The 27,264-nt window shown below is 47.5% G+C and overlaps 2 protein-coding genes and 1 long non-coding RNA gene across 5 annotated transcripts; 1 reads left to right on the forward strand and 2 right to left on the reverse strand.

Moving 5' to 3' along the window:
- Positions 1-1,547: 1,547 nt before the first annotated feature.
- On the forward strand, positions 1,548-2,583 carry mipb (major intrinsic protein of lens fiber b). The gene is made up of 4 exons (XM_037457017.2): positions 1,548-1,907; positions 1,991-2,155; positions 2,238-2,318; positions 2,398-2,583. Exons 1-4 carry the CDS (start codon positions 1,548-1,550, stop codon positions 2,581-2,583), a joined length of 792 nt encoding a protein of 263 aa, XP_037312914.1.
- Positions 2,584-4,608: 2,025 nt separating this feature from the next.
- Positions 4,609-15,214, reverse strand: rbm38 (RNA binding motif protein 38). 3 transcript variants are annotated; one of them, XR_005120734.2, is made up of 5 exons: positions 14,629-15,196; positions 13,407-13,530; positions 12,223-12,277; positions 6,263-6,657; positions 4,609-6,148 (listed from the first exon to the last, which is right to left on the reverse strand). XR_005120734.2 is itself a non-coding variant. In XM_037478376.2 (4 exons), the coding sequence occupies exons 1-4, from the start codon at positions 14,848-14,850 to the stop codon at positions 6,330-6,332; spliced, it is 729 nt and encodes a 242-aa protein (XP_037334273.2). In that variant the 5' UTR covers positions 14,851-15,196; the 3' UTR covers positions 4,609-6,329. The 3 variants fall into 3 exon arrangements, 2 of the variants coding, with proteins under 2 accessions (XP_037334273.2, XP_037334274.2); XM_037478376.2 differs by having other exon boundaries at positions 4,609-6,657; XM_037478377.2 differs by lacking the exons at positions 4,609-6,148; positions 6,263-6,657; positions 12,223-12,277 and adding an exon at positions 12,288-12,837 and having other exon boundaries at positions 14,629-15,214.
- Positions 15,215-18,746: 3,532 nt separating this feature from the next.
- Positions 18,747-23,997, reverse strand: LOC119199483 (uncharacterized). Its single transcript, XR_009956279.1, has 7 exons — positions 23,740-23,997; positions 23,514-23,633; positions 23,046-23,099; positions 22,892-22,954; positions 22,548-22,604; positions 18,949-19,011; positions 18,747-18,850 (listed from the first exon to the last, which is right to left on the reverse strand). It is a non-coding gene; the product is annotated as an uncharacterized LOC119199483 (long non-coding RNA).
- Between the last annotated feature and the right edge of the window lie 3,267 nt (positions 23,998-27,264).

Genomic DNA, 27,264 nt, shown 5'->3' on the forward strand with positions numbered 1-27,264 from the left:
GTTAGCAATCATTAAAGCAGTGTAACCTGAACACACACACACGCGCACACACAACGTGCACACACACACACACACACGCACACACATACACACACACACGCACACACACAACATGCACAATGGCTGTAACCGCCACAGTGCTGCTAGCATTTTGCATTGTGTGTGTGTCCTTTCTAACATGCATAAAACGGCAAGCACAGCATTCCCCATTCACCCCCCCCAGTAAAGGCTCTCTCATCTGGTCAGCGTGATGCCCCCGTGTTGCTCAGTAACCTCACTGTACCCCCCCTCCCCCACACACATCCCTCCTGCACCTCTCCCTTTACAACAGCTACACACACACGTGCACACACACCACACACACGCCGAGGCAGAAGACCACTGATGTTCGGGGCAAAGTCAAGTCCAGCTCGTAGTGTTCGTACCCGCCGGCCTCTGCAGCGGCTGCCGCCATTTTAGCTCCTCTTGCAGGCAGCGCTCGGTGGAGTCGTTTTCCTCAACAACAACAACAACAACAACAACAACGATGACGACAAACAGAAGCGATGATGTTTTCACAAACTCGAGCACCGTAAATGAGAGAAAGCGCTTAGTTAGCTGTGTAGCGCCGTAGTTCCATACGTCGCTCGGAGACAAAGGTTTCACAGGGGTCAGGCCTTTCAGTGCACGGGTCAGATCAGCGCTGCTGGGCAACTTCCGTCCGGGGCCCCAACTGTATTATCTGCATGTGTGAATATGTGCATGTGTGTGCGTGTGTGTGTGTGTGTGCATGAGCGTGTGCATGCATGTCAGTGTTTTTCTCTGTTTGTCCATCAGCCTTCGTGTGCCCTGATGATGACAGTTATGAAATGTCAACATATGACATGCGCCCAAGAGAAGACTGTCTCCGCTCTTCACCTCAGCTGTTCCTCCTCGTCCCCCCCAAAGTACAACATTCTGCAGACCCCCCCTCTCTAAATGTCTTTCATTCTCACTTTATCTGTTTCTCTCTGCCAGTCTTTTGGCCTAGTTGTGTGTGTGTGTGTGTGTGTAGGGGGGTGGCGGAGGGGTTAAGTTTTGTTTGATTTATAATGACCAGCAATGCCCCCTCCCCCGCCCCCCGCCCTTGACCTACGGGGGGATTATGGCGTCACCTGGGGCCCCCGGGTGGGGTGTTATAAAGCCTCTGCCCGGCCCTCTCCCCTCCGTCAGAGAGGCTAAAAGGTCCCCCGGACGCCCTGTCGGTCCAGCGTCTCTACATCAGACACATTTAACGTCCACCTCCGGCTCGACAACTCGTCCCACCTGAGACCCCTCCCCGCCCGCACCCCCGCCTTACCTCACACCTTATGTCTTTGGGGCGGGTGGACAGAGGCGGAAAGCGAGCGCAGCGGAGTTGACTCCACCAGCCCAGTTCAGGGCTTCGGCAAAGGTCCAGTCCATTTTTTGTTTTGTTTTGTTTTATTATTTATCTGGTCGTAAAAGGTTAAAAAAAACGACCTTTTTCTAGACCCTGATTTCTCTTTGAAGAACCTCCTTCATCTGGTGGAGAGCCTCTAGCAGTCACCATGTGGGAGTTCCGGTCCATGAATTTTTGGCGGGCGGTCTTCGCCGAGTTCTTCGGGACCATGTTCTTCGTGTTCTTCGGCATGGGCGCCGCACTGCGCTGGACCACGGGGCCTCTCCACGTCCTCCACGTGGCCCTGTGCTTCGGGCTCGCCGCCGCCACCCTCATTCAGTCCGTCGGTCACATCAGCGGCGGCCACATCAACCCCGCCGTCACCTTCGCCTACCTGGTCGGCTCGCAGATGTCCCTGTTCCGCGCCGTTTTCTACATAGCCGCCCAGTGCCTGGGCGCTGTGGCCGGGGCCGCTGTGCTTTACGGGGTCACGCCCGGCAACATGAGGGGCAACATGGCCATGAACACGGTAAGGGCCGCGGGGTTTTTTACACGGCAAAAAGACCAAACTCAACAGATTCCTTTGATTTGAACATTCTTGTGTACCTGCAGCTGCAGCCGGGCATCAGTCTGGGGATGGGCACCACCGTGGAGGTGTTCCTCACCATGCAGCTGGTGGTGTGCGTCTTCGCTGTGACCGACGAAAGGAGAAACGGACGCATGGGGTCCGCCGCCCTGTCCATCGGCTTCTCCGTCGCCATCGGACATCTCATGGGGGTGAGGAGGAACACTGACATCCAACAACAGTTACGTTTAGAAAAGAAAACAGCCCGTTGGTAACGAGTGTCTTGTGTGTTAGATGAACTACACCGGCGCCGGGATGAACCCCGCCAGGTCCTTCGCCCCGGCTGTGCTCTTCAGGAACTTCGCCAACCACTGGGTGAGACCCGCGGGCCCCGAGCGAAGGTCACAAGTGAGCCGAGCTCTCCGGTTGTTGACCCGTTTTCTGCCGCTTGCAGGTGTACTGGGTCGGGCCGATGATAGGCGGCGCCATGGGGGCCATCCTGTACGACTTCATGCTCTTCCCGCGCATGAGGGGCCTGTCCGAGCGCCTCGCCGCGCTGAAGGGAAGCCGCCCCCCCGAGAGCAACGGCCAGCAGGATGCCCGAGGGGAGCCCATCGAGCTCAAGACGCAAGCCCTATAAAGCCCGCCCCCTTTTCTCAGAGGGATGAGGGACAAGGCCCCCGTGCTACGCCAACCTCACCCGCTAACACCCCCACACACGCCACCCCACCCCCTCCATGCCTTCACACACCATTGCAAAGAATACTAAACCCCAAATGGTCAGAGCTAGACTAACACATGATGAGGTTGTTTTTCCGACGCCACTGTAAAAACGAACAGGTTCACAACCTTTGACCTCAACACAAAACAGGACTCCTCCCCCCCACCCCAGTCCTCACTCACGCTGTTTTTTTGGATCTATGGTGAAATGAGAGGGGTCAGAGGGCACGAGGCAGGTGAATGTGGAGTAGAGGGGGGTGGGGGTTGGGGTTTGGGTAGAGAGGGCAACATTCTGGGTTTGTGGTCGTTTCAGGTTGTGTTAGACCAGTGAAGATGGGCATGCTTTTTATCAATATTCATCTGAATTTATCTCCATTTTAGGTTGTTTTCTGCACTTCAGACACAAGACGTGGATGTATGATACCATTACATTTTACCAAGGTGTCAATATTTTCACTCACTACATTTTATCTGTGGTTTGTGTTTGTGTGGATACCTCTGCAGCATGTGTGTGTGTGTGTGTGTGTGTGTGTGTGTGTGCGTGTGCACGTTTATGCCTGAGAGTGAGCGTGTGCATTTGTGTGTGCCTGCCTGTGAGTATGTGTGCATATAGTTAGTGTGTATATGTGTTTGTGTGCGTGTGTGTGTGAGATCGAGATTGCAGATACAGTACTTTTCATTTTTAATTTCCATTACCCTTCTCCTGTTTCGTACCCATCACTGTTTTCATTTTGTCACCAATTTTTCTCCTCCCCTCACTATGGTATTTGCTATGATATTCATTTTTACATAAACCATCAGCTTTTTTTGTTCTGAACCAGCGCAATACAAAGGAAATGTTGTTTCCCAGACTTTGATAGCAGGTCTGTTCACTGCAGATCGGCCGTGCAAGCTTTTATTATTATGACCCTCACTGGGAGCATAAGGCGTTTCAATAAACGTTTCAATGATAATAAACATAGAAAACTTGATGAAAAGTGCGAGTCATTTTTGTTCCTTTAAATTGAGCATGTTGTGAGGTTGCTGTAAATTGAGGAAAATGTGACTTGCAGTGCGTCTTGTGGCCAGCAGAGGGCGAAAAGAGCACGTGACGCACACATTCAGAACTTGAATAAGTCGAGGGTCCGTGTAGGTCCGTGTACCTTTTGATCGTCCCTTTTACCGTAAAAACCAGAAAACCAAAACACTCGTTTCTCGTTTTTCGTTTCTAATCCAAAACGGTAAAACGGAAGTGGGCGGGCGTTTTCTCGTTTTTCGTTTAGAACCTTTTCACTCCGTTAATCCCTTTTGTGTGTTTTTCCATAAAACGAAAATACGAAGCGTAGCCGCTAAACCGGAAGTACGTAGATTTTCACAGTAAAATCCACGCAACTGTCTGCAATGACAGCGGTTACCAGGGTAACATGAGGAGAAAAGTTCATTAACGGATATAAATAAATAATCCGGGTCCGACGGGATGTGTTAGCAGCAGTAGTTGACTACACTCGCTGCTCTTTGAACCATAGATTTATCTAGGTCACTTATGTCGAACTCCGCCGCAGGTGTCTGGCTGCACGTCCAGTGCGGTCCGCCACCGCAGTGCGTACGGCCGTACAGAGAGTGTCAAAGACCTCAAACATGTCAGTGTGCGTGTGAATGCCATAAACAGGTCATATAAATTAGTCAAGGAAAAAGTATACTAAACCACAGTAAAATATTCCAAAATATCTATAAGTTACAATATAGCATTGGAGAATATCATAAAAAGGTGAAAAAATAAGAACCAAAATCATAAAAACTATAAACAATGTCATTAAAAAAAATAAGAATCAAATCCAATTATTCTAATACTATTATATAATTATATAATAATTATAGCAGGACCAAAATAACCATATTGTTGCACGTCATGAACATGTAAAAAATTGTTTATTGGTATGGTATCATTTAAAAAAATAAAAAGTATAGTATACATAGTATGCTAAAAATTATTTTAAAAAAGGTACAGTGTGACAGGTCAAAGAAATTCTTTATAATATTCAAATTTCGTTAAATAAAAAGTATGTAATGAACCACAGTAACGATGGCAAGAAAATAAAATAATTTATTAAAAATAATAAAAGGAAAAGCATGTCATAAACATCTCACAAAAAAGTCATTAAAAAATAATAAAAAGTCATAGTATACTGCGTCATGATCATGTAAAAAAGGCATAACTTAAATGCACTATTATTATTATAGTATCGGATGTCTTACACAATAGATACAAAGTCATGGTATGCCAATAAGGATCTAATTATAATATGGAAAAGGTTATTTCATAAATAATAATATTGTAGCATATCATAAACAATTTAAATAATAATTTCACATTTAGGAAACAACACATATTTGCTTTTTCACTGCTGTGAGTTATGCGAGACCAGTAAGGTGCAGCCGGACAGCTTAGCACAAACACCTAGCACATGAGCCATCTGGAGGACAGAAGGTTGGACGTGTCTCACACAGTTTTGTAACCTCAGTCGTTGTAATTCTAAAAACACTCCAAAAACGTCTCATTTAGAAATGTTCCTTTTTATTTTGCATATTTGTTTCAAACGTGACGTATGGCTTGGTTTATTAGACTGAAGGGTTCGTCTGTATTCCGCAGCCCCGAAAAGAAAAAAAAAAGAGACAAAGACAAGACAGACAAAACAAAGACACAACTCTGAGCAGCACAATGGGCTGGAAAAGGTCCTGACACCGGCGTGCACGGCGCCACTCTATTTCTATCTCACACAAACACTCGCACACCAAATGCACTCGCACACGTCCAGCAACACGGCACCTGCACCCAAACACGTTCACTTGATATGCATTGACGGCTTTGTATTCTGAGTATCTTAAAAAGACAACACAAACAATCCGGCTCCAAAAGTTACAGGTCTAAAAAGAAAATGAGCCCAACGAGCCGCTGCGGGGGTTTTCTTTGATAAACTATTGTGTTTTAAGGGTTGAAGTCTTTCTCTCTGCTGCAATGCTCCAGCAGCAACAAACAAAAGTTCCTCGTCCCTCCACATCGTAATTGCATATTCTGTTAGTCTGTGACTAGCAACGTGCCCGCGGCAAATAAAAGGAACAGAAGGAGGAGGGGGGGGCAATAAACATTTTGTTCAATCGAGATGAGAGACCAATAAAAAGGACAAACACAACCTGAACCAGGTGCAGAGACAGACAGACAGAGATCTAAGGCCATCGGCAGAAAGTTAACCTTGGAGGGGAGGTAATCGGGCCTCTGCTTCTCAAAGAGGAACCGGTCCCAGGCTCATCTAACATCCAGCGTCCCGCTCGGCACCTCCGGAGAAACTGCAGCCGCAGCACTAAAGCGTCCAATGTGACGCGTTCCTCGTGTTCTTCCCCCGCGCGCTCTGCAGCGGTCGGCCCGCCTCCGACCTCGGGGGGGTCAGCGGAAACATCCAGAAGATTACCAGTCGCCTGCCACGCACGAAAAACCTTCCCATCGAGTGCTGATGACCGAAGGAATAGAACATTTCATCACCTGTTACAACATCAATAACAATATATATATATATATATTTAAAAAAGAGGAGTGAGTGCTTTCTAAAAGCCCTTTGGATTACATCACACTCCCTGGTAAACCAGTCCCGATGATGTCACAGGTCTACAGTCACCGCTCACAGTCACCGCTCACTGCATGCGGTCGGGCGGGGGGTAATGGAGGAAGGCCTGCGGGGCGGCGAGCGCGGCCAGCGGAGGGTGGAAGGTGGCCGCCGGGGCCGGGGAGGCCGCCAGAGCGGGCGCCGGCGCACCGAGGGAGAAGCTGTAGCCGAGGTACCCGGCGGAGGGCGACGGGGCGTAGGGGTACTGCTCCAGCGTTGCGGGGGCGTAGGGGCTGAAGGCGGAGCTGTAGTCCAGGTAAGGGGAGGCGAGGGCCGCCGCTGTGGGGCCGAGCTGGGACTGCAGCACCAGGCTCGGGTGGAGGAAGGCCTGAGGGTAGACGTACTGCTGGGCGAGCCTGGGGGGGGGGGGGGGAGCAACGGGGATTAAACGAGCCATCAACTGAGTGGGAACGGTGTGTTATGATGGATTCACAAACTGGATGAAAGAGGTTAGCATGACAATTTATTATGAACTACTCAAATTCCACTATCATTTCAATGAAAAAAAAATTCATGAAGATAAATGTGTTATTTATTCACTGTTATTTCACAATAAATATTTTGATATTTTTCATTTGTTATTCTTATATATCTGAAATAGCTTGTTGTAGCAAGAAGCCATCTTGAATCTTAATGATCTTTCTTTGTGTGAAAAACATACAACATGAGAGGTGAAAAAAATGAAATGAAACACTCAGGTCTGACCACATTAACCTTAACCACACACACACACACACACACACACTGCCGTTATCTTTTTTCTCCTTTTCTTTACATCCCAGCATTAAACATGCAAGTCCCACTAAAGCTCCCTCATCCTCTTTAAGAGCAATTATCCGCCGTGTTGCCTTTAAATAGACCTTCTCCCTTGTGACTCAAGTAATTAGCTCACTGCCTGGTTCAAAATGAAAAGCTCTGTTCCAAATAAAATATCACGTGTGCTCTCACACACACACACACGTACGCACGCATGCACACACACACACACACACACACACACACGCACACACACACACACAAGATGCCACAATGAATGCAGAGTATATGTAACTGCCGATACACAAGAAGCGCCAAGGTGTCCGACCCGCTGACCCCGCGGTGACCTTGCAACCGAGCGTGTGTGTGGGGTGGGGGGGGAGAGGGATCAGGCCTGCTGCTGCTTACCCCTAAACAGAGCCGGAGCGGGGATCGGGTGTACATGACAAACACTGCGCTGTGTACACAACACACACTGACACACACCACGTACCAAGCCCGCCAATATCATATATTAGTTATTTCACCTTACTTAAGCTTTCGGAGGAGTTATCGAACCTTTAAGTTGCTTTGAAAACAACAATTTCTGTATCTGCTTGATTCGTGGAAGTCAAACTGAAACATGTACATAAATTGAGTGAAATGTAACTGTACGACACCGTGTTTTCGTTGCCTCAGCGAGGACATGAACAGGATGGCTGCAGATGTCTCGTGCATCATCTCTTGGTATTGCTTCTGTATATTGAGTAGATTATGGGTGCGTTTGGCAATGTGTTGAACACATTTCTCTGTAATTATTAGGAAAGCTCACCAAGTAACACTTTGTGTCTTTGCCTAGTCGGTTAAAATAAATGGGCTGTTTTATTGCCGGAGCATCTCTTGGTTCCGAGCAGTTGCCAGGCAACCGGCAGATGCTGCAAAATTACAGGTTGGAAAATAGTACAACACATAATTATCCTAAAAGAACAGAACATTTAAAATACAAGTCTCAAAACCACTATACACAAGGTGTTCATTTCGTCTGGTGGTGGTGCAATCAAGAAATTATGATAATATCTCTTTTCAAACAGGAAGCTCTCAGTGTGTGTCTAAAACATTCTGGTGACAACAAGAGGCTCAACACTAAATATATCGGACTGACTTTGAGCATGTGAAATGTCGCAATGTATGTCATATGTCATATGTATGTCGACCTCAAAAGCCCCGCAGCGTTGCGTTTGGGGGTCGACGTGTCAGCGAGAGCAAATCTCCTCACAACCCTCCTGACATTTTGGTCCAAAGGAAGCTCTGAGAGGTGCACAAGAAGGTGTGACCATCACCTACTTCAGCTGATCATTGTGATACAATCACAGAACACACACTCACACGCACCGAGCATAACTGCCGTAACTTGCTGGAGAAAAAGTGGTGTGCATGTGTGAGGAGTCCTAATAGGTCTGCAGGGGTCTCCGAGGGAGGCCTGGCCTAAAAAAGCGACACCATGACTAACACGCAGTCTAATGGCATACAACAACAACAGGTCGGGTCTAAACACGGCTGAAGCTGGTACCAGCTCGCTCTTCAACACCACTGTATCACATGCCTCCCTCACTGGGAGCTCTGCGAGTCCCCCCCGCCCCCCCAACCCAACCCCCCCCGAGCAGAAGTGCAGTGTCACTCCCTCGGCCGCGTGCCGCTGCACCGGCACGACACTTGATTCGACGTGACAGCGGCATCGCACAAGAGGAGAGCTGCCGCCTCGTGTAGTCAGTTGAGCAGCTTAGGAGAGTCTGTGTGTGTGTCTGTAGGTGTGTGTGTGTGAGTGTGTGAGTTCAGGGAATAGCAGGGCTAATTGGCGCAGCTGCACGCTCACTAGCAGACCCACGAGAGCAGAATAACCTCCATCGACTCCCCGCCCCCCCCCCCCCCTCTCTCTCTGGGTTCACTCCCTCACAGCCTGCTTCCTCTGCACCTCCTCCTCCTCGCTGTCCTCCGTCAAAAAAAAAAACAGATGAAAAGGATCAGATGCACAGAGTTAAAAAAAAAAAGAAGATGAAAGAAAGAAAGGGGGTCGAGGTCAAGGACTCCTTGGGCGAGGAGCGAGTGGGAGGGGGAGGAAGAGGGAGAGATGCTTAGAGGTGAAGGATCAGCCATCGTATCCTTCATGCCTCGGGACAGCCACGCTTATAATAGTTCACATCAGGGATGTGAGGAGGGTGAGTCAGTCAAAGGGGAAAAAAAAACAAACACACATGACCCGCCGTCCTCTCTTGACAGTAACAAACACACACACACAGACACACACAGCTTGAGGGCGGGTGAGGGATAGAAAGGCCAACATCAGCGCTGGACACTTGCTCTTACGTGTTGTGTTCATCTTGTGTGGAACACAACATGTTTATTCTTCATGAGCTTATATTTACAACACACCATTATTCGATGTCTTCATGTTTGTTTCTTTGAGAAGTGCCAATCCATAAATATATATATATATTTATATGTGTTGTGTCATATGTTTTATCAATGACTCGTGTCGCAAGTACGTCTGAAACGCCAGCTCATGTTCTGTCAGGAGTCGCCTCGTCTGTTTTTAAAAAAAAAAATTACGAGCCGCTGATATTTCACTCAGAAACATTTTCACCATAAACCCACAAGCAGAAAACCGCGTTACGTGCCCCACCGGCCCCCAAACACACAGCAACAACTGTAACCCATCAACAGGTGGGCTGCTGCCCCCCCCCCCCTCCCCACCCGCGTACTGCTGAGAGAGAGAGGAAACACTCCACATTTAACAGCCTCGCTGCACATCTATTGTCTGTCTGGTTGACAAAAAATTAATTTCATTCCCTCCCTTGAATGACAACGCCCCCCCATCCCCACCCCAGACATATGTAGTCGACTCCTGCTGTAAGTGTTGTTCAACCAAATGTGGTAGATCCGAGGGGTCCAGCGACCGATAGACCCACACCTACGTACACCTGATACATCACATGACATTCAGTAGTAGGTGTGGGCGAATGGAGGGTGAATCCCCTAAAATCTAAAGACGTCCTTCGCTTTGCCAAGAACTGTTCGCCTGTGACTGCAAGCCATACCGATCATGTCAGCACAGGGATCTCAGCAGGACACGTGTGATCCAAAGCTGTTTTCTTTAGGGATCCAGAGGCGGTGAGTCGATTCACTCGCTCGGATCTCCTGAAGACAAAGGACGTGACTGACGGTGTTTAAAAGCAGAGGTTTAAAAGGGAATCCGTCGCCTTCAGCTGTGCCTCTGCTGATAATCATTATCAACTGATTGTCGCCATAAAACCAACCGACTTCTGGCTCACGACACATCTTCCCTTCAGAGTGCTTTGTGTCGAAGAGTAAAAGCCGACCATGAAATGACTGGTTGATTAAAGGGGGAACTCCGAGCAGCTGGGTCTCTATTCTTCTTGCTTTTGGATGTGGTTTGCGCTTCATTTAGGGGATTTACTTCTTTTCTTTATTTGACCTGGTTGTAAATTGAATATCTTTGTGTTTGGGACTAAGAGGTCAACTCAACATATTTCATAGAGTGAGTGATTAATCAAGGAATCATCCGTAGTTTCATATTTAATGTCTAGAGCCGGCTCAGAAAATATTTTATTTATTCTTTATTACAACTGGTTTATATTATTAAATATTTCTAAATTCTACTAAATCTCCTCACCGACAGCATGTTTTGGCTTCATCAACCTCCTGATTTCTGATTCATTCATTAATATATGTTAAGTTTAAAAAAAGATAATAGGAGAAAAAAAAGGAAAAAAACACTACAATAAAAGAAAGACAGATGAACACGCCGTCTCTTGAATTTGCGGGCGTTTCCTCTGCGACAGACAAAGAGCCACCTTGTGTGTGTGTGTGTGTGTTGCCTCACAGGTGGGTTAGTTACTCAGTGGGGGGGGGGGTGTCATTTCCGCCTGGTACGCTGCAGTCACGCTGCAGGAGGGCGTCAATCAACCCGTCATCACTCATTCATGGACTCATCTGGGTCATCCTCAACTCCCTTATCACTCATTCAGAAAATGGGGACTGCAATATTAATAGCACTCAGAACCGTTGAGGTTTTTAATGGACTTCACTGTAGCCGCCGGGAGCAGCTCATCCTGGAGAAAGTCAGTGGGAAGAACCAAAACACGACATCATGCACAATCCTTAATCCCGCCTGCAATTTATTTTTTAATTGTTTTGTTTTTACATCAACCAAAGAATAAAACACTTTTTGCACACTTTCCCCACAAAGACCGGATATTTAACTCTGAAACTTCACCCAGCTGTGGATCTGTTTGATACCATCCTCATCCAGGTTCACCAAAAACCTCACTCCCACACCAATTGGAGCTAATTAGTGTAAATCCTGTGAGCAGAACCGCGCCTCCAACACGTCTCTCCCGGTATTCCCATAAACTCAGCTCAACCCACTCCTCTGAACCCACCGGGTTACGAAGTGTTACTTTTCGTGACATCTACAGACGAATGGACATATTTACGAAGCAGATGAAGAATCTTCTAGCTGAGAAGCTGAAATCTCTGAAACAACAACCATCCGCCCAGTCTTTAACTTTAAGATACTTCACGTCGCCCCGGAGTCCTTTCGAAACCTTTTCCACCGACGTTCGACAATCCCACAGCCTTTCACCACCAGACCCGCTCGTCACCTCAGAACACCACGTGCAAATCATCACCCCCGCGGAACTGAGTCACTCCTCTCGGTGGAGCGTCAATGGCGGTTAAAAATGCATCTATGTTACATTTAGGTGGTGATGAGGACGCATAGTCGCATTATTAGGCCTCGATCTGTGGGACAGGATTTCAACCCTTTGAGGGATTGCTGAGCTGTACAACCGGAGATATTAAACAGATATGAAGGAGGAAAAAAGGAGAAGGAATGAAGGGAAGCTTCACCAAATGTCTCCTCGGTGAAACCTGAGTGGTGCGTGACAGAAGTTTGGGATTGAGCTTCTCGTGTGTTTGATGGTCCAGAAAAGCGAGAGGAGACGACAGCGAAAGGCAAATCCGAAAAAACGTGCTTCAGACGCGCCAACCGAGCGGAGAGCAGGAGTGCTCCCAAATGTCAAGGGCGGAGGAGTGAGGCGCGTTGAGGAGGAGGAGGTAGGAGAGAGAGAGGTGGAAATAGAGGTATTGATTATACTCCGTCTTACCCGTATTGCCTCTGAGCCCACGTGGGATGGACTTGCTGAACTCCAACGGAGAGACCTGCAGACAAAGAGAGGCAGCGATGAAGGGACAACGAGAGACAAGGACACGAGGACACAGGCGGTTTTCTCTCCCTTATTCCCTCAGCCTGCACGCACACAAACAGTGGTGCACAATGACCTGTGACCCCTCTGCATACAGAGTTCACCAGGAATCAGCTGAGTAAGAAAGGAGAAGGCTCTCCTCCTCCTCCTCCTCTTCCTCCTGACTTCATGTCACCATTCCTCCTCCTCTTAGTGTACAGCCACGACTCCCTCAGCCCTCCTCTTTTGTTCGAACCCACATCCAAACACAAAACACATATCTACTTCCTTTCTTCACTCGGACAAAGAGGAGACAGACGCACTGTTCTTCTCCCGACAGTCCCCGTCCCCCTCTTTCTCTCCCTCTTTCTATTCTCCCTGGCACACAATAAGAAAATATACTGAGCGCTGCCATCTCCCATTGGCCGCGTGCTCGGGGGGGAGTCGCGTCGCACAATGAGGACACGCAGTCGGGTTGTTGTTGGCGCCAGTGTTTGTCAATCGCACCTCCACTCGGCAGTATTTCAGCCGGTCGCGCTTTAAGAGGAGCAGAGAGAGAGAGATGCTGTCACGGTCTGGTGTGCAGCGAGCCGTCGGAAGGAGGAAGGGGGGGCGGGGGGGGGTGAAGGGTGAGCGCTGGTGGTTGACACCGAAAAGGCCCAGCGGCAGGACAGCTGTGCGTTAAGTCCACTTCACAAACAGTAGTGGGAATGAGTCGGCTGGAAGGAGCACACTAGTAATTTTTTTTTTTTTATCCAACTGACCTCCGTTCTGTGCACATATTCATTGATTTTCATTGGATTGATCGTCCCGGGCTGTGGGGCTCCGTTTATTTCAATGCAACACCCGAAAAAGTAACGTGCAAGACACCTCGAAAAATCGCTCGCGATCCATCGCCAGCGACCATCCGGCTTGGCCTCGCGTCGCGCTGCCATCGTCGAGTTATTGCGGCGCCTCCTTTCGTGCCATGCATCAGTTTGTGAATGAAAAGCTTTACCGTTTTTACGCCAACATTTGGTCTCTTTGGCCGTGAAGTGCAGAAAAAAGAAGAAGCAGTTCCATGATTTATAGGGACAAAAAAAAAAATCATAATCCAGTACACTTACTGGATTGGGAGCTGCGGGGCTTCGCCCCCAGGTAGGCCAGGTTCACGTTGGCCTTCCTGCCGTCGATGATGGGGTTGGCGTCTTTGCACGCTCGCTCTGCCGCTCCTCTGTCCACCATGGTCACCTGTTGACGGTGTCACAGCGTCACCTGATTAATAAATACGCTTTGAGCTGCTCAAATTGCGTGCAAAGGCTTATCTTTCCAGTGCAGAAGGATTGACCCTCAACATGATGGAACATCAGGCACAGAGCAGAAAGGGAGGAGTCGGGTCAATGAAGCTCATCTCTACTTGAATAAATACATCTTTTGTTTTGCTAAATGTGTGAGGAGACGTGGACTCCAGCTCATGAATACAGCCATCGTTGTGTTTGAATGCTTCCAGTGGGGCTCATGTAGGAGGCAGATTTGTGTTATTTTTTCACTCCGTGCTGTCAAGGAGGAGATACTGGAATCCACCTTGAGGGGGTTTGTGGAGGAGTGGGCAGATAGCAGCGGGAAGGGGGTGGTGAAGGTTAGCTCACACACACACACACAAACACACACACACACATAGTTGATACATGAGCTCCACCACGGAACACTGAAAGTAAAAGTGCCTTTGTTTGCTTTCGTTTCGCAGCATCAGGCTCCAGGGTCTCGTCATGCAAACAGAGGCAGCGGATGGTTTGAGACATTTTGGGGCCGAACAGGCTGCTGCAGGGAAGTCAGACGGCTCAAAAGGGGAAGTCAGGGATGAAATGAGCACGCTGTCCCAAAGCGACTCATGACAACCTCTGGTCACTTGGCTGATCACTGGAGAGGCTGCGATCAGTTCAGCTGCTGCATGTCAGTCCAGTCTCCACATCCTGCTAGAGGGGAGGGGGGGGGGGGGGTAATGCATGAGGGGGGAAGTCAAAATTAAACTACCGCTGGCCTTATCTTGCAGAGCCAACTGTCACACCTCTGTGACCACTCCCCCCCCCCCCCATCCCTCGCCTCTCATTTTCGTGTTTGTCCTCATTCTGTACACTTAAACATGTGTCAGAATTCTGCTGCAACAAAGTGGCAGTGTGTGCAGCCTCAAATGCAAACACAAAAACACGGCAACCATCAAGACAAAGTGCTTCAAACAGACACGATCTATGGTGTGTTTTTGCGAGTCAAACATGAATTAAATCCCATATGTGTTCAACTCCTATCTCAGTCAACCGGCACACACACCAGTAACTTAAATCCACTCACAAAGCCATATCCTCTGGACTTGCCCGTCTGTTTGTCCGTGATGACCACCGCCTCCTCGATGTCCCCGAAAGTCTCGAAATATCTCCGGAGTGAGGCGTCGTTGGTGTGATACGGCAGCCCGCCGACAAAGATCTTGGTGTGAGTCGTGTCTTTCTCCATGGTGGGGTGCATTATTTCTAAAGGGACCCCGACCAGCTGACCTAGAAACAGCGGGGAACTCATGCGGCTCGCGATTCAAATGAATAAACGAAGGGTAACAAAAGAGAAGAAGAGAAGAGAGCAGCAGAGTAAGTTCCCGCTCCTCGGTCACCGAGAGGCTATAATAAAAAGAATGATGATGATAAAAACGACAACAGCTCGTCCATGGTTAAACACGGAGCCTCGAGATGCAGCTCGCACAGCTTCTGGATGTGTAGCCCTGCTGACAGGTGTCTCGGAGCCTCATGTCTCCTGTCTCCTGTCTCGGAAGAGAGAGAAAAAATAAAAATCGTAGTCTTTAGGCGTCTGGAGGCGCGTCTTGTATCGTCCCGTCCAATAGAGCAGCCGTGCGTCTTTTCCATCGGCGCGACCCGCCTCCTGCTCCACCCTGCTGCGCACGCACACACGATGACACACACACACACACGCACGCACACTACACAGCAGCTGATACACATTCACCTATAAAATGGAGGAACAGTTGAATATCCACGAATATACAGACGAGCAGGCTCGCGCAGCAAATGCCTTATTGCGTATCACCTTTCCTGACGTCACATCAGGGGTCACTACGTCAGAGCCAGGAGAGTTTGGCCTCCGGTTTTTACACTAAACGAATATCTTGGATAAAAGCTGTGGCTCATTGAACAAAAAACGAGAGGAGACGTCACGATGACTAAATCAACTTCTTCGTTTTGCCTTTGTATTATTACGTGTTTTCAAATAGTACAATACAAACATTGTACAGGTACTATGAAGTTTAATTTGATTGATTGTATGTTGATGGTAAGTTGAAAATGTGCTCTATCAGTGTCAAAAAAGCATAATTTACACGCCACGATGAGCGATGAGTGTCGCCTAAGAAAGATTCTTCTCGTCACCCTCAGCCACCTAATTTCATTTCACACACATCAGTTGTATCAGTGGCAGCTAGTCCTCATTAAAACCATCGTGTTTCTGTGTATCAGTGTCCATCTTATTTGCCCACACATCAGTGTAGTGTTTCTGTTGTGGTTAAACACCAGACAAACCACAACTTGATGAATATCCACAGGAATATTTTCTCCTGCTCTCGCTTACATGCTTATTGTTGCCGTACTCCCGGCTCGCGTGTCTTGCACCTCTATGATCAACAGGTGGCGTAGTTTCCAGAGGTGGGACAAAGTCATTGTTATGCAAGTCACAAGTAAGTCTCAAGTCGTTGCCCTCGAGTCCCGAGTCAAGTCGAGTCAAAGATGAGGCAAGTCCCAAGTCGAGTCAAAAGTCAAAGCCAACAAGTCTCAAGTCGAGTCCAAAGTCTTACCATTTTAGTTTCGAGTCATTTCAAGTCTTATTACAGAAATAAAATGTATACAAATCATGTATGTCTGTAAGATTTGTATTTGTACCTCTTTAAACAATGACATTAACCAAATACAGTAAGAAACAGAAAATGTAATTGTCACAAAAAATTCTATTTCAACAGAATATTGCACTAGAACAATGCACAGCAGTGGCTCATGCTGTAACGCCCTATACGAGTGTCCAGGAATTGTGAGATTGGCTGTTGTGATTCATCTACGATGCTTTTGTTCATCTGGTATTCTTCATACCTGTAACAGAAGAATATGAAACAGATGTCAGAAAATCCCTTATAACCACATGTTTTATTCGAAAGTACTCTTTACTCATATCAATGTTGTGTTAATATTCATTGTCTATTGTACACTAAGGTATACGATAATACATTTCCGTTTATGCAATATTAAGAATATTTTCACTGCTTCAAAAGCCCTTCCCTCAAGAAACCGAAGTCATATGCTTTAAAGCAAAGTGGGGACGGGGAACCCTGGGTGATGGTGCGCTGCCTCACAGACCTAGACTACGAAGGGAAGGGTAATGGTGGATCGACTGTGACTGTGTTATAGTACTTTAAAACGGACGTTGACATAATGTTGGCGAGGATTTCCATCGGAGTCTGAATCCGGGTTCAAAAATCCTGATTTTTGTAAGCATGAACGAGCTGGATGCTCAGCATCCGTTCAAAACTTACCTTTCTTTGTGCAACTTCAGGTGTCGAACAAAGTTGGACGTTGTGGCAGCTCCGTCTGTAATCTTCGACCCGCATGTTTGCAAATAGCAACTCGTTTTTTGTCGACTACCTCGTAATTTTTATAGCCAAACGAAACTATCTTCGGTATCATTTTTCCAACTGGCGCGTTGTTGCGCTTCATTGGTTGTCTTGCAATGTGCCTGTTTAGATGCTGTCGAATCAGAACCAGGTGGGACTGCAGTGATTGGATGTCGTGCAGGCAGCGCGCGCTCTCTGCATAAAGGTGGCGCACATTTTTTTGACAGATGCAGATAAACAGAGCGGCGCGGCCGTGTGAAAATGTTTTCCCCCAGTTTTCATGGGAAGTAGCAAGTCTTCTCGAGTCAAAAGGCTCGAGTCCAAGTGAAGTCATTGATGTTAAAGTCCAAGTCGAGTTGCAAGTCTTTGTACGTTTTGTCGAGTCGAGTCTGAAGTCATCAAATTCATGACTCGAGTCTGACTCGAGTCCAAGTTACATGACTCGAGTCCACACCTCTGGTAGTTTCCACTGTGAACCTCACCATCAGTTTGAGGTAAGTTTTTAATTATTGTCCGGTCTGTATAATGGTAAAAATGAAGTCTGAATCTTAAATATTTTGGCTGGTGGGTGCTCTTTTATTTTGGTTTAAGCACCTGCCCCCGAAAATGTCCGTGCACGTGCCTGTGTTATTCATATCTCAGACTCAGATCAAAATAAGGGGCGGGGTGGGAAAACGTAGGATTGTTCAGCCTTTTAGTGCATCACTGCCCCCAGTGGTGGCTGCAGACGCTGCATCCCTAATGCATCCTCCCCCAACCATCAACTCACTTTTGACTTCTTCCACGACTCATGTGGCTTCTGTGACTTTCTTCCACTGCCTGGAAATCAGAGCGTTTTGTCTCAAACACTTAAATAGGAGTTTAAGAGTTTAAAGCTTCTTAGCTGAGTCACATTTCTCTCAAAGTCAGGAAAGTGCAGAATGGGACTTATTTATCAATCTATACAAGGCAATTTTATGTGTATAGCACATTTCAACAAGAGGGCAATTCAAAGTGCTTCACATAAAACCATTAAAACATCCAAACGTAAACGAAATTTACAAACAGTTCCAGTCAGATGAGAATCTAGAGGAACCTTTTAAGTAATCACATGCAGAAATAGCCCCCATGTTAAAAATAACTTGGCAAAGGTGGATGATTTTAAATGGTAAAGTGCCCTCGAGGTTGCATTCTCTTAAATAATCTGCCCAGTTTTTTGAGGACAAAAATCCCATAATGGGACTTTTTCAATTAAGTTCAGTTCTCCATAACAAAGCTGTGTTCAGTAACAAATAGATAATATTTTAGATTTCTCAGTACGATAAAGAAAGCTGGCAGGAGTTTGCTGAGTCTTAAAGCTTTTGATGCGTGTTTTCTTACAGCCATCAGTTGCTAAATGGAACAGTCCCTTGGAAATTGACACATTATTTTTGCAACACTAAATGTCTTCTGACATATCGAGACGGTAAAAAAAATATACAATCTCAAAAAAGGGACACCCACGCCATGTGAAATTGTATTTATCCACTTTTACTGGAAAAAAGGTATTACAGAGGTTCCTCTAGCAGAAGCAAAAGACTTTATGCTACTTCAGACTACATCTAACATTTTAAAATGAATCTCAGTAGCACTCAGGAGACTGTAATTATGTGTCCACAGAGCAGCACTAGCTCCCATTTAGATGAGTCTGATTTGATGATGCTTCATTTTAGCAGGAGATATGCAGCACTTTACTTTGATCCGTGTCTCTGGGCATGAAACACACTCAAAGAACTCAATCTGTGCAGATGATGAAATGTCTCCATAAGATGAAGGTTCTCGTGTCCCCAGGGGGAAGCATCATGGCTCTATGTTACAATGACGTATCGGGGAAAGAAAGATCAACGCTCTTTTTTACTCTACCTCTGTTGATAAAAAGAAAATGTCTTTATTGATCTGGAAGAAAAAAAAAACAATATTGGTTAAATTAGCTTGAAGGTGCTTGACTACGTTAAACTCTTATGAAATAAATTGCTTTTAAATGGTTTCATTACCAGATGTTCCTGGTTTGACTTCAGAATAAACAGATTCCTCTTCTGCTACAGATCTGGATTTTCCTACCAATTTAAATATTTTATTTTAGTATTTCTACAAGTAGTGCCTTAGTTAAAAAGAATGACATACTGATATAAGTTATCAGAATTGTAAAACACAAAAACACGCAAGAAAAAAAAGTGTAACATTAAGAAGAATATGTTATAATAATAGTTGAAGTCGGAATAGACAGACATTTAAGAATATTTTAAAAACAACAAACTACCATTTTCTAACTTTTAAAAGGTGTTTTGTTTTGGATGGAGACAGAACGTCTCTCGGTTACGTATGTAACCTTCGTTCCCTGAAGGGAACGAGACGCTGCGTAAAGACGCTGTGGGAACGCCTCTGCGTCACCGCGTCATGAAGCACGTGTGAAATCTAACCAATGGCGAGCTGGTACGTCATAGGCGGGCGACGCCGGGACCAGGGCGCTATAAAGGGACCCGAAGGGCAGGACCATTCATCTCTGAAGGGCCGAATCGAGTGCCACGGGCATGCCGGGAGTATGGCAAAACGCAGCGTCTCGTTCCCTTCAGGGAATGAAGGTTACATACGTAACCGAGAGACGTTCCCTCTCGGGGAACTCGAGCTGCGTAAAGACGCTGTGGGAACCCTATGCCCACTCACCATATGAGCAAGTGATCGTGGTGTGAAGTTTAAGACGCACACTCAGACGAGAGCACCTGTGCTCCAGGTGTAGCGTTAAGGTCAAGGTGGTAAAACCTCACAAACGTGTGGGGAGAGGACCATCCTGCCGCCATGCAAACGTCGTGAAGCGACACTCTTCCTGACCTCAGGGCTTTAGAAGCAGCCATACCCCTAGTAGAATGGGCCCGGACAGCCAAAGGTGCGTGCTGGCCGGCCGATTCGTAAGCAAGTGTGATGGCCTCAACCACCCACTTGCTCATCCTCTGCTTAGTCACTGGGCCGCCAGTATTGGGGGGCCCGAAGCATACGAACAGCTGTTCGGAGAGCCTATACAGGGCGGTCCTGCGAAAGTACAAGTCTAGGGCTCTGACTGGGCAGAGGAGGTTAAGCTTCGCCTGGTCCGACGTCAGAAACGGGGGAGGACAGAAAGCCTGCAGCACAATAGGCCCGACCGAAGGACGGGACCTTAGGAATGTAGCCGGGGGAAGGAAGTAGGAACGCCTTCACCATACCGGGTGCAAATTCCAAGCACGATGGGGCCACCGAGAGGGCTTGCATATCTCCAACTCTTTTGAGGGAAGAAATAGCGAGCAGGAAGAGGGTCTTAAGAGCCACATACTTCACTGCGACCTCCGCCATGGGCTCGAAGGGAGCACCGAAGAGACCCTCTAGTACGATGGCCAAGTCCCAGGACTGAACTCTAGTGCTGCTGGCCGAGTGCCACGAAGGAAGTGGGATACTAGCGAGTGTCTCCCCAGAGAACGCCCGTCTAGTGGGGCATGGGATGCCGACAGGGCCGCCACATATACCTTGATGGTGGACGGGGATAAACCTGTGGTAAAGCGCTCCTGCAGGAACTCCAGTACTGAACCGACGGGCAGTTAACTGGGTGGCAAAGAGCTTCCATCTACCGGCATACGCCTTCCTCGTGGCGGGGGCTCTAGAGTGAAGGATGGTCTCCATGACCTGGGTCGAGAGACCGGCTCCTAGGAGGCGGGCCCCCTCGAAGGCCACGCCGGCGGTTTCCATGGCTCGAGGCGAGGGTAAACGATGGACCTCAACGCCCGAGACCGCAGGTCCACCCTGATGGGGGTCTCCCACAGAGGACCTGCGAGGAGCGACGAAAGGTCTGTGAACCATACTATAACCCCTGGGAGCAGAGCAACCAGGGAACAACACAGAGGACGAATTGGTGGTCTGGAGGTAAACAGATGCAACTCGGCCTTGCCGAGGTGTTACCAAAGGAGTTCCACCACCCCGGGATGGAGTCTCCAGTCCCTGGGCCTCGGCCCCTGATTCGACAGAGTGCCTGCCCCCTGGGCCAGAGTCCGCAGGCAACGCCGAGTGACCTTGATCAGACGGAGCTGGTTTCCCCTCAGGGAGAACCTCCTGGCCCTGAGCCACCACTGAACAGTGGGTGGCTGGCCTAGCTTGACTGCAAGAAGGGTCGAAACTACTCGAGCGGGAGATGGCTGTGATAGCCCGACTCTCTGTCTTGGGGAAGGGCTCGTACTGAGGCTTCCAACCACAGCAGGGTCTCTTCTCGCTCCGATATACAAGCCTGATGGAGGTCTACCCGGGTGGGTAGTACCTCGCGACGTTGAGGGGGCCGCCACGGGCACTGGGTGGCGCAGCCTCCGTCGACTGTACGCAGGGCCCATTGAGATACATGGCGGAGGGCTCGCGCTCCAAAAGGACCTCTCAGAGGAACCGGCCCTGCGGGGCCGGTCTCTGGAAGTCCTGAGCCCACAGACGCAGCGCCCTGAAACTCAACGCGAGGTCAGCCGTGTGCCGCAGCTCACGCACTACCTCCGGAGTTATCTCCTTCCCCCTCGGCCACCTCGGCAAGCAGCTCTGCCTAATACGCCTGGACGAGCCTCATCGTATGCAGGCAGGAGGCCGCCTGCCCCGCCGCCGAATAAGCCTTGCCCACCAGAGCCGAGGTAATCCTCGCAGGCTTGGTGGGCAGCACCGGTGTACTCAGCGACACGGTCGCGGGGGAAACGTGGCCCGCCAGGGCTCCCTCCGCGGCCGGCATGCTCACATATCCAAGTCGCCTAGCCTCAGCTAGAGAAGAGTACAAAGCCGTACACGGGTTGTACACTCGAGCGGACACCGGCTTCCCCCAGGACGCCCACACCTCGGTGTGAACGGCAAGCACCGGCGCGGAGGAACTATGCGGGAAGGCAAAAACCGTTCTTGCAGCTTACCTGTTGTAGTAGGCTGCTGCCTATCCGCCGGCCAGCTGATGTGAAGTCTGTCAGCGGCACGGGTAAGAACCTCCAGAACCTCAGGAAACGAGCGCCAGGGTCCCGCGGTGAAGGGCCGGGAAAAGGCCTCAGCCGTCCCGGAATCCTCCCCGAGATCCACCTGTGATCCCCACGAAGACATCCGGCGCTCGGCCTCAGCTCGAGCCGGACCGCAGCCGCGGGGAGCGTGACTCACCGAGCCCTCTTCGGAGAGGGGCTCTTCGGAGAAGAGGGCTCGGCGAGAGAGACGGGAGCGCCACGACAGGCGCTCACAGTCTCCGCAGCCCCCTCGAGGGCTAGCTGAGCGTGCTCCACGCCCAAGCAGACGACGCATAGGGCGTGCGAGTCCCTGCCCGTAATGAAACGGATGCAAGGGCGGGCACACTGCACATACCGCTCAGCCATTTCTAAGTGGAAAAACTTCACACGCACTAGATGAAGGCACAGACATGAATGGTCCTGCCCTTCGGGTCCCTTTATAGCACCCTGGTCCCAGTGTCGCCCGCCTATGACGTACCAGCTCGCCATTGGTTAGATTTCACACGTGCTTCATGACGCGGTCACGCAGAGGCTTTCCCACAGCGTCTTTATGCAGCTTGAGTTCCCTGAGAGGGAACTCACATCACAAGGAGTCATTAGTTGATGTGGACTTTATTTACCTTTGTTCCTCTTCTTTTTAGTGGGGGGGTGAACCTGGGCATACGTCACGTTGGCCTCTAAGAACACATTTTCAGTTGAATATTTATGGATGGTTAAATATGAATGAATGAGATGTGGCATCCCCTCATGTTTGGTAATGACTGCATAGTATTGTCATAATTTCGAAGTAAAAAAGTATTTTTAAATGACCAATTTCAAAAAGGTCTAAAGTTTGTCATGTGCTTGTATGTAGGATGTGTGTATTGTTGACATGGGCCACGTTGGATTACGGTATGAACGTATTAAACTGGAGCAGGTTTCACCTGTTAAATCCTCCAGGAAGCTGTGTTGGTGTTGACTGTACCTGCAGCTGATGCAATCCTCACATCCGAGTAAACGGGGCTCTTGTCTGGTTCATCGTGCTTTTCTGTCACAAAGACCACATGAAGAACTTTGTTAAGAACTAAATCATCTCTCATGTAAGAGGTAACTCTCACTAAATAAAGTAAATCACCTACCCTTCTTTTTAAAGTTTTTGAACTGAACCACAGAATATGTGAGGCTGGATTCATCTGAAATTATAAATTTGTTTAATTCAAGAGATTTTGCATTAAATTTGAATCATCTGATTCTAGGTTTTTTACAGCTGTGTGATGAACACACAGGATATAATACAAAATATTCAGGTTCTTCAGAGCCTCTGAATGTTTCATAGAGACAAGAATCACCTGCAGAGCAGTGGGAAAAAGGATAAGGTTACATCAATCATTTGAACCACTTTGTATCAATTATATTATCTTCTCAAACACAAAAGATGAAATGTTAAGATAAAATTAAGAATATAGTATCAGGATTAAGGCTGGACAGGAACAAGAGAAGTGTGATGTTTGTCTTGAGTTTCAGATTGATCAATAATTAGTGTGTGTAATAATATCTGTGACTTATTTCAGTGAAATCAGTCTCATATCAGAAGGAAAAGATCTCACCTTTTGACTTTCTGCAGCGACACAGAAACAGCAGCAGGAGAATAATCAGTAAAACTCCAGAAACCAGACCAACAACCAACAGCACGAGAAAAACAGAGCGTGGTGCTGCTTCTTCAGGATCTACACACAAGCACACACAACCATGAAGAGTACTTTTGTGTTGTAGTAGTAAACAAGTACTACAACACATACACTCAAATACAAATTTTAATAAACTCATACTCACATTTCACTGACAACCAGCTCTCTGCTGAGGTCAAAGTCTCCAAACCTTGAGGTGATTTCCTTCCTCTACATTTATAAAAGCCTTCATCTGACTTAGTAACTGCAGAGATAAGCAGCTCCCCTCTGACAGCATTTGGGAGGAGTTTGTCATTTTTATAGAAATCCACATCATAAAGAAGGTTTTCTTTCCTCAACTTGCAGCCAAGAGTGACCGAATGTCCCTCAGTCACAGGACGGACAGGACTCACCAGGATGACATCACCACCTGTAAAGAGACCAGAGGACAGGAAGTCTAACAAGCTGATGTCCAATGACCAGAAGACCTTTATACACATTTGTTATTCACATTCATACAGCAGCTGAGCGAATAGCTGCATTTCATGGATGAAAGAGACGGCCCTCAAGATTGTTGAATTGGTTGTTAAAATAATTTGAGTTAAACTAAATATAATTTACATATAATACCCTTTAAATGAATATAAACTCACTGTGTATAGTGATGTTGGCTGCATTGCTGAACTGTGTTTCAGACTCACACCAGTACACTCCACCACTCGCTCTAGTGTTGGTGTTGCATGTGGATCCAGTCATTTCTCCCCAGGAAGAACAGGGGGACAGGTGGCCATCGTCATCAGCCTTCATCACTCTCCACTCAGTAGAGGTTCCCTCACAAGTCAGTGACAGTGACTCTGTGCTGAAGTGCTGCAGTCTGTGAGGATTCACTCTGAGAGACGCTGCTGGATTCACACCTGAAGACACATCATTAGGAGACACACACAGGACAAACAATGTCAACACAAAAGGGACATTTATTCCCTTGTGCAGGAATATCAAAGTCTGAACAAACTCACCTCCAGACCAGACAAACTTCACATAACTATACAGAGTGTAAAACACAGGATCTCCTCTTCCAGCTCTGCACGCATATCCTGCTGTGTGTGTCTGTCCATGAAGAATGTAGGTACCCTGTTCAGTCCCAGTGGTGCTACCAGGTAGAGGCTCATAGGTGTAGTAGTAGGGTGAATGTTGTGGAACAGCCTTATACCAGAAGAACCTCCATCCTGCAGACGGAGGTTCAATACTGCAGGTCAGAGTCACTGAGTCTCCAGGACTCGTCCATGATGGAGACACTGTGAGGACAGGCTGAGGAACATCTGTTGGAAGGAGGTTTCAACATAGTAACTTGTTTTAAATTTCAAAATATTCATTTCAGATTATTTGTCCTTAAACATGTCTGATTAAACATCAGACATCAGAGAAATTGTGATTCCATGTATGTTTTGATGGTTTGTGTCCATCTCAATAAGTTTTTTGTCCTTGTAGAAGTCAGCATTCTTTCTCTGGCCTCGATGTTAAAGTCAGTTTCCCTGTAATTAATAATAAAAGACTCACAAAGAAAGGAGTACATTTGACCTGAAGGAGGCGCCACATTCTGCTGATGTGTTGATCCACTTGTGTTATCAATAATTGTCATGCCCAGTCCGATGTAGTTTGTCTGTTTTCTTTGACTTTCTCCTACTTCACAGTTGTCATCGACACTAGAGTCCAACTATCCAGACCTTTCCAAGATGCCAACATGTTGCCATAACCTAAAGAAGGTATTTAACAATGCCCGAGTCACTTCTCTACCCCCACATCGGAAGTATGATTGTTCCATCGACCTGCTCCGGGGCTCCTCTCCGCCCAGGGTAAAACCCTACTCCTTCTAGGCACCCGAGACTAGGGTTGGGTATCGTTTGAATTTGAGCGATTCCGATTCCAATTCCGATTCCTGGTTTCGATTCCGGTTCCCAGCGATTCTCGATTCCGATTCTTTTAAGAGGCAGGGTCAAAAAAGTTTAAGTTTAAGATATTTTAAATGAGCTAGCTAACCAAGGGTCTTTCTGAAGAAAATAGTCTGACCTTCTCCATCAATATTAATTCTTTTTATTAACTTTACTATGAATTTCTAACAGGGCTGTTTTCAACTACAAAATATAAATATCAAACTATGAACTTGAATATTGTATAAACATTATAAATTATGAATATATTTTAACAAGGGTACACTTTCCTCCAGAGAGCTTTATTTTTGAAACCTCACAAAAACGAACCCTTGGAATCAGAGGAAGAGGCAGCGCGTCAAACACGGGGCACACGGAGGGGGGGGGGGGGGGCCGCGCAACTCTCCCAACCTCAAATCAGGGACACTTTCGCTGACGGGGGGAGTGCTAGTACAATCTTTTTTCTTTCTTTGCAGCGCCAGCCTCACTGCTCACTTTAACAGATAGGACCGCTCCGCTCGGGCCACCCGGCACCCGCGCGCGCACACTGGTCTGATGCGTCACAAATTCACAACAACCGGGAGTTTTTTGCCGAGTTTTCGGTTTGTTTTGAGAAGTGTAACCACACTTTGGACCGCCAACGCACGCTATACATGTTCGATCGCGCTGTTATGCTAACACTTCCGGTGGACGCTTCTTCGTTGGTGTTCAGCGGTTTCTATTTCCGTCGGCGCCGGCGGACTGAGAATCGAAACTAGGAATCGAATTTTAAACTTTTGAACGATACCGGGTAAATCGCAAAGCTAGTTTCGATTCCAATCGATTCTCGATTCTCGATACCCAACCCTACCCGAGACGCAAGCCATGAAGGAGTATGTGACCTCCGCGTTGGCTGATGGCCTTATTAGACCTTCATCATCCCCAGCGGGAGTTGCGGTTTTTTTCGTCGGTAAGAAGAACAAGACCCTTCGCTGCTGTATCAATTACAGGGGCTTGAACAGCATCACTGTCATGAACAGGTACTCCCTCCCTGTTATTTGATCAGCCTTTGAACTATTACAGGATGCGAAGGTCTTCAAGAGGACTTAAGAAATGCTTATCATCTGGTCAGAATAAGGGAGAGGGATGACTGGAAAACTGCCTTCAACACCCCAAGTGGGCATTACGAGTATCTCATAATGAGAGTATCTCGTAATGGCCTTTGGACTAACCAATGCTCCAGCTGTTCCCATTAAAAGAGAATGTAAGTATTAACACTGTAAAACCTTTTTATGTTTATGTTTGATATGTGTTGATGTGCCGATAGGGGCGATGGTGGCGCATTGAGTAGTGTCGTGCGCTGGGTGCCGCAAGGGTGGCGGTTCAAATCCCTGACGCTCCATGTGCCATGTTGAAGTGTCCCTGGGCAAGACACCTGAACCCTAATTGCTCCCCAGGGAAAATGTAACGCATGGGTAATAAGGCAATGTAAGTTGCTTTGGAAAAAAGCGTCAGCTAAATGTGATGTAATGTGTGCATTTGGTCCATGGCCTGTCTGTTGAACTTTAAAAGTCAATGTGGCCCCTGAGCCAAAAGGTTTGCCCACACCTGATCTAAAAGGGACAAACTGAGCCAGATAAATTTACAGCTCCTCCTGGTTTTATGTCTATGGTCATAAAGAGGAAAGTAAACCACAAAGACATGTTGGATAATAAAGAGAAATTATACTGCAACAAACTAAGAATGTTGAATCCTTTGTTAAAATAAATATTGAGTTAAACTCA

The sequence above is a fragment of the Pungitius pungitius genome, chromosome 1 (assembly GCF_949316345.1).
Source record: "Pungitius pungitius chromosome 1, fPunPun2.1, whole genome shotgun sequence".
Taxonomy (NCBI): domain Eukaryota; kingdom Metazoa; phylum Chordata; class Actinopteri; order Perciformes; family Gasterosteidae; genus Pungitius; species Pungitius pungitius.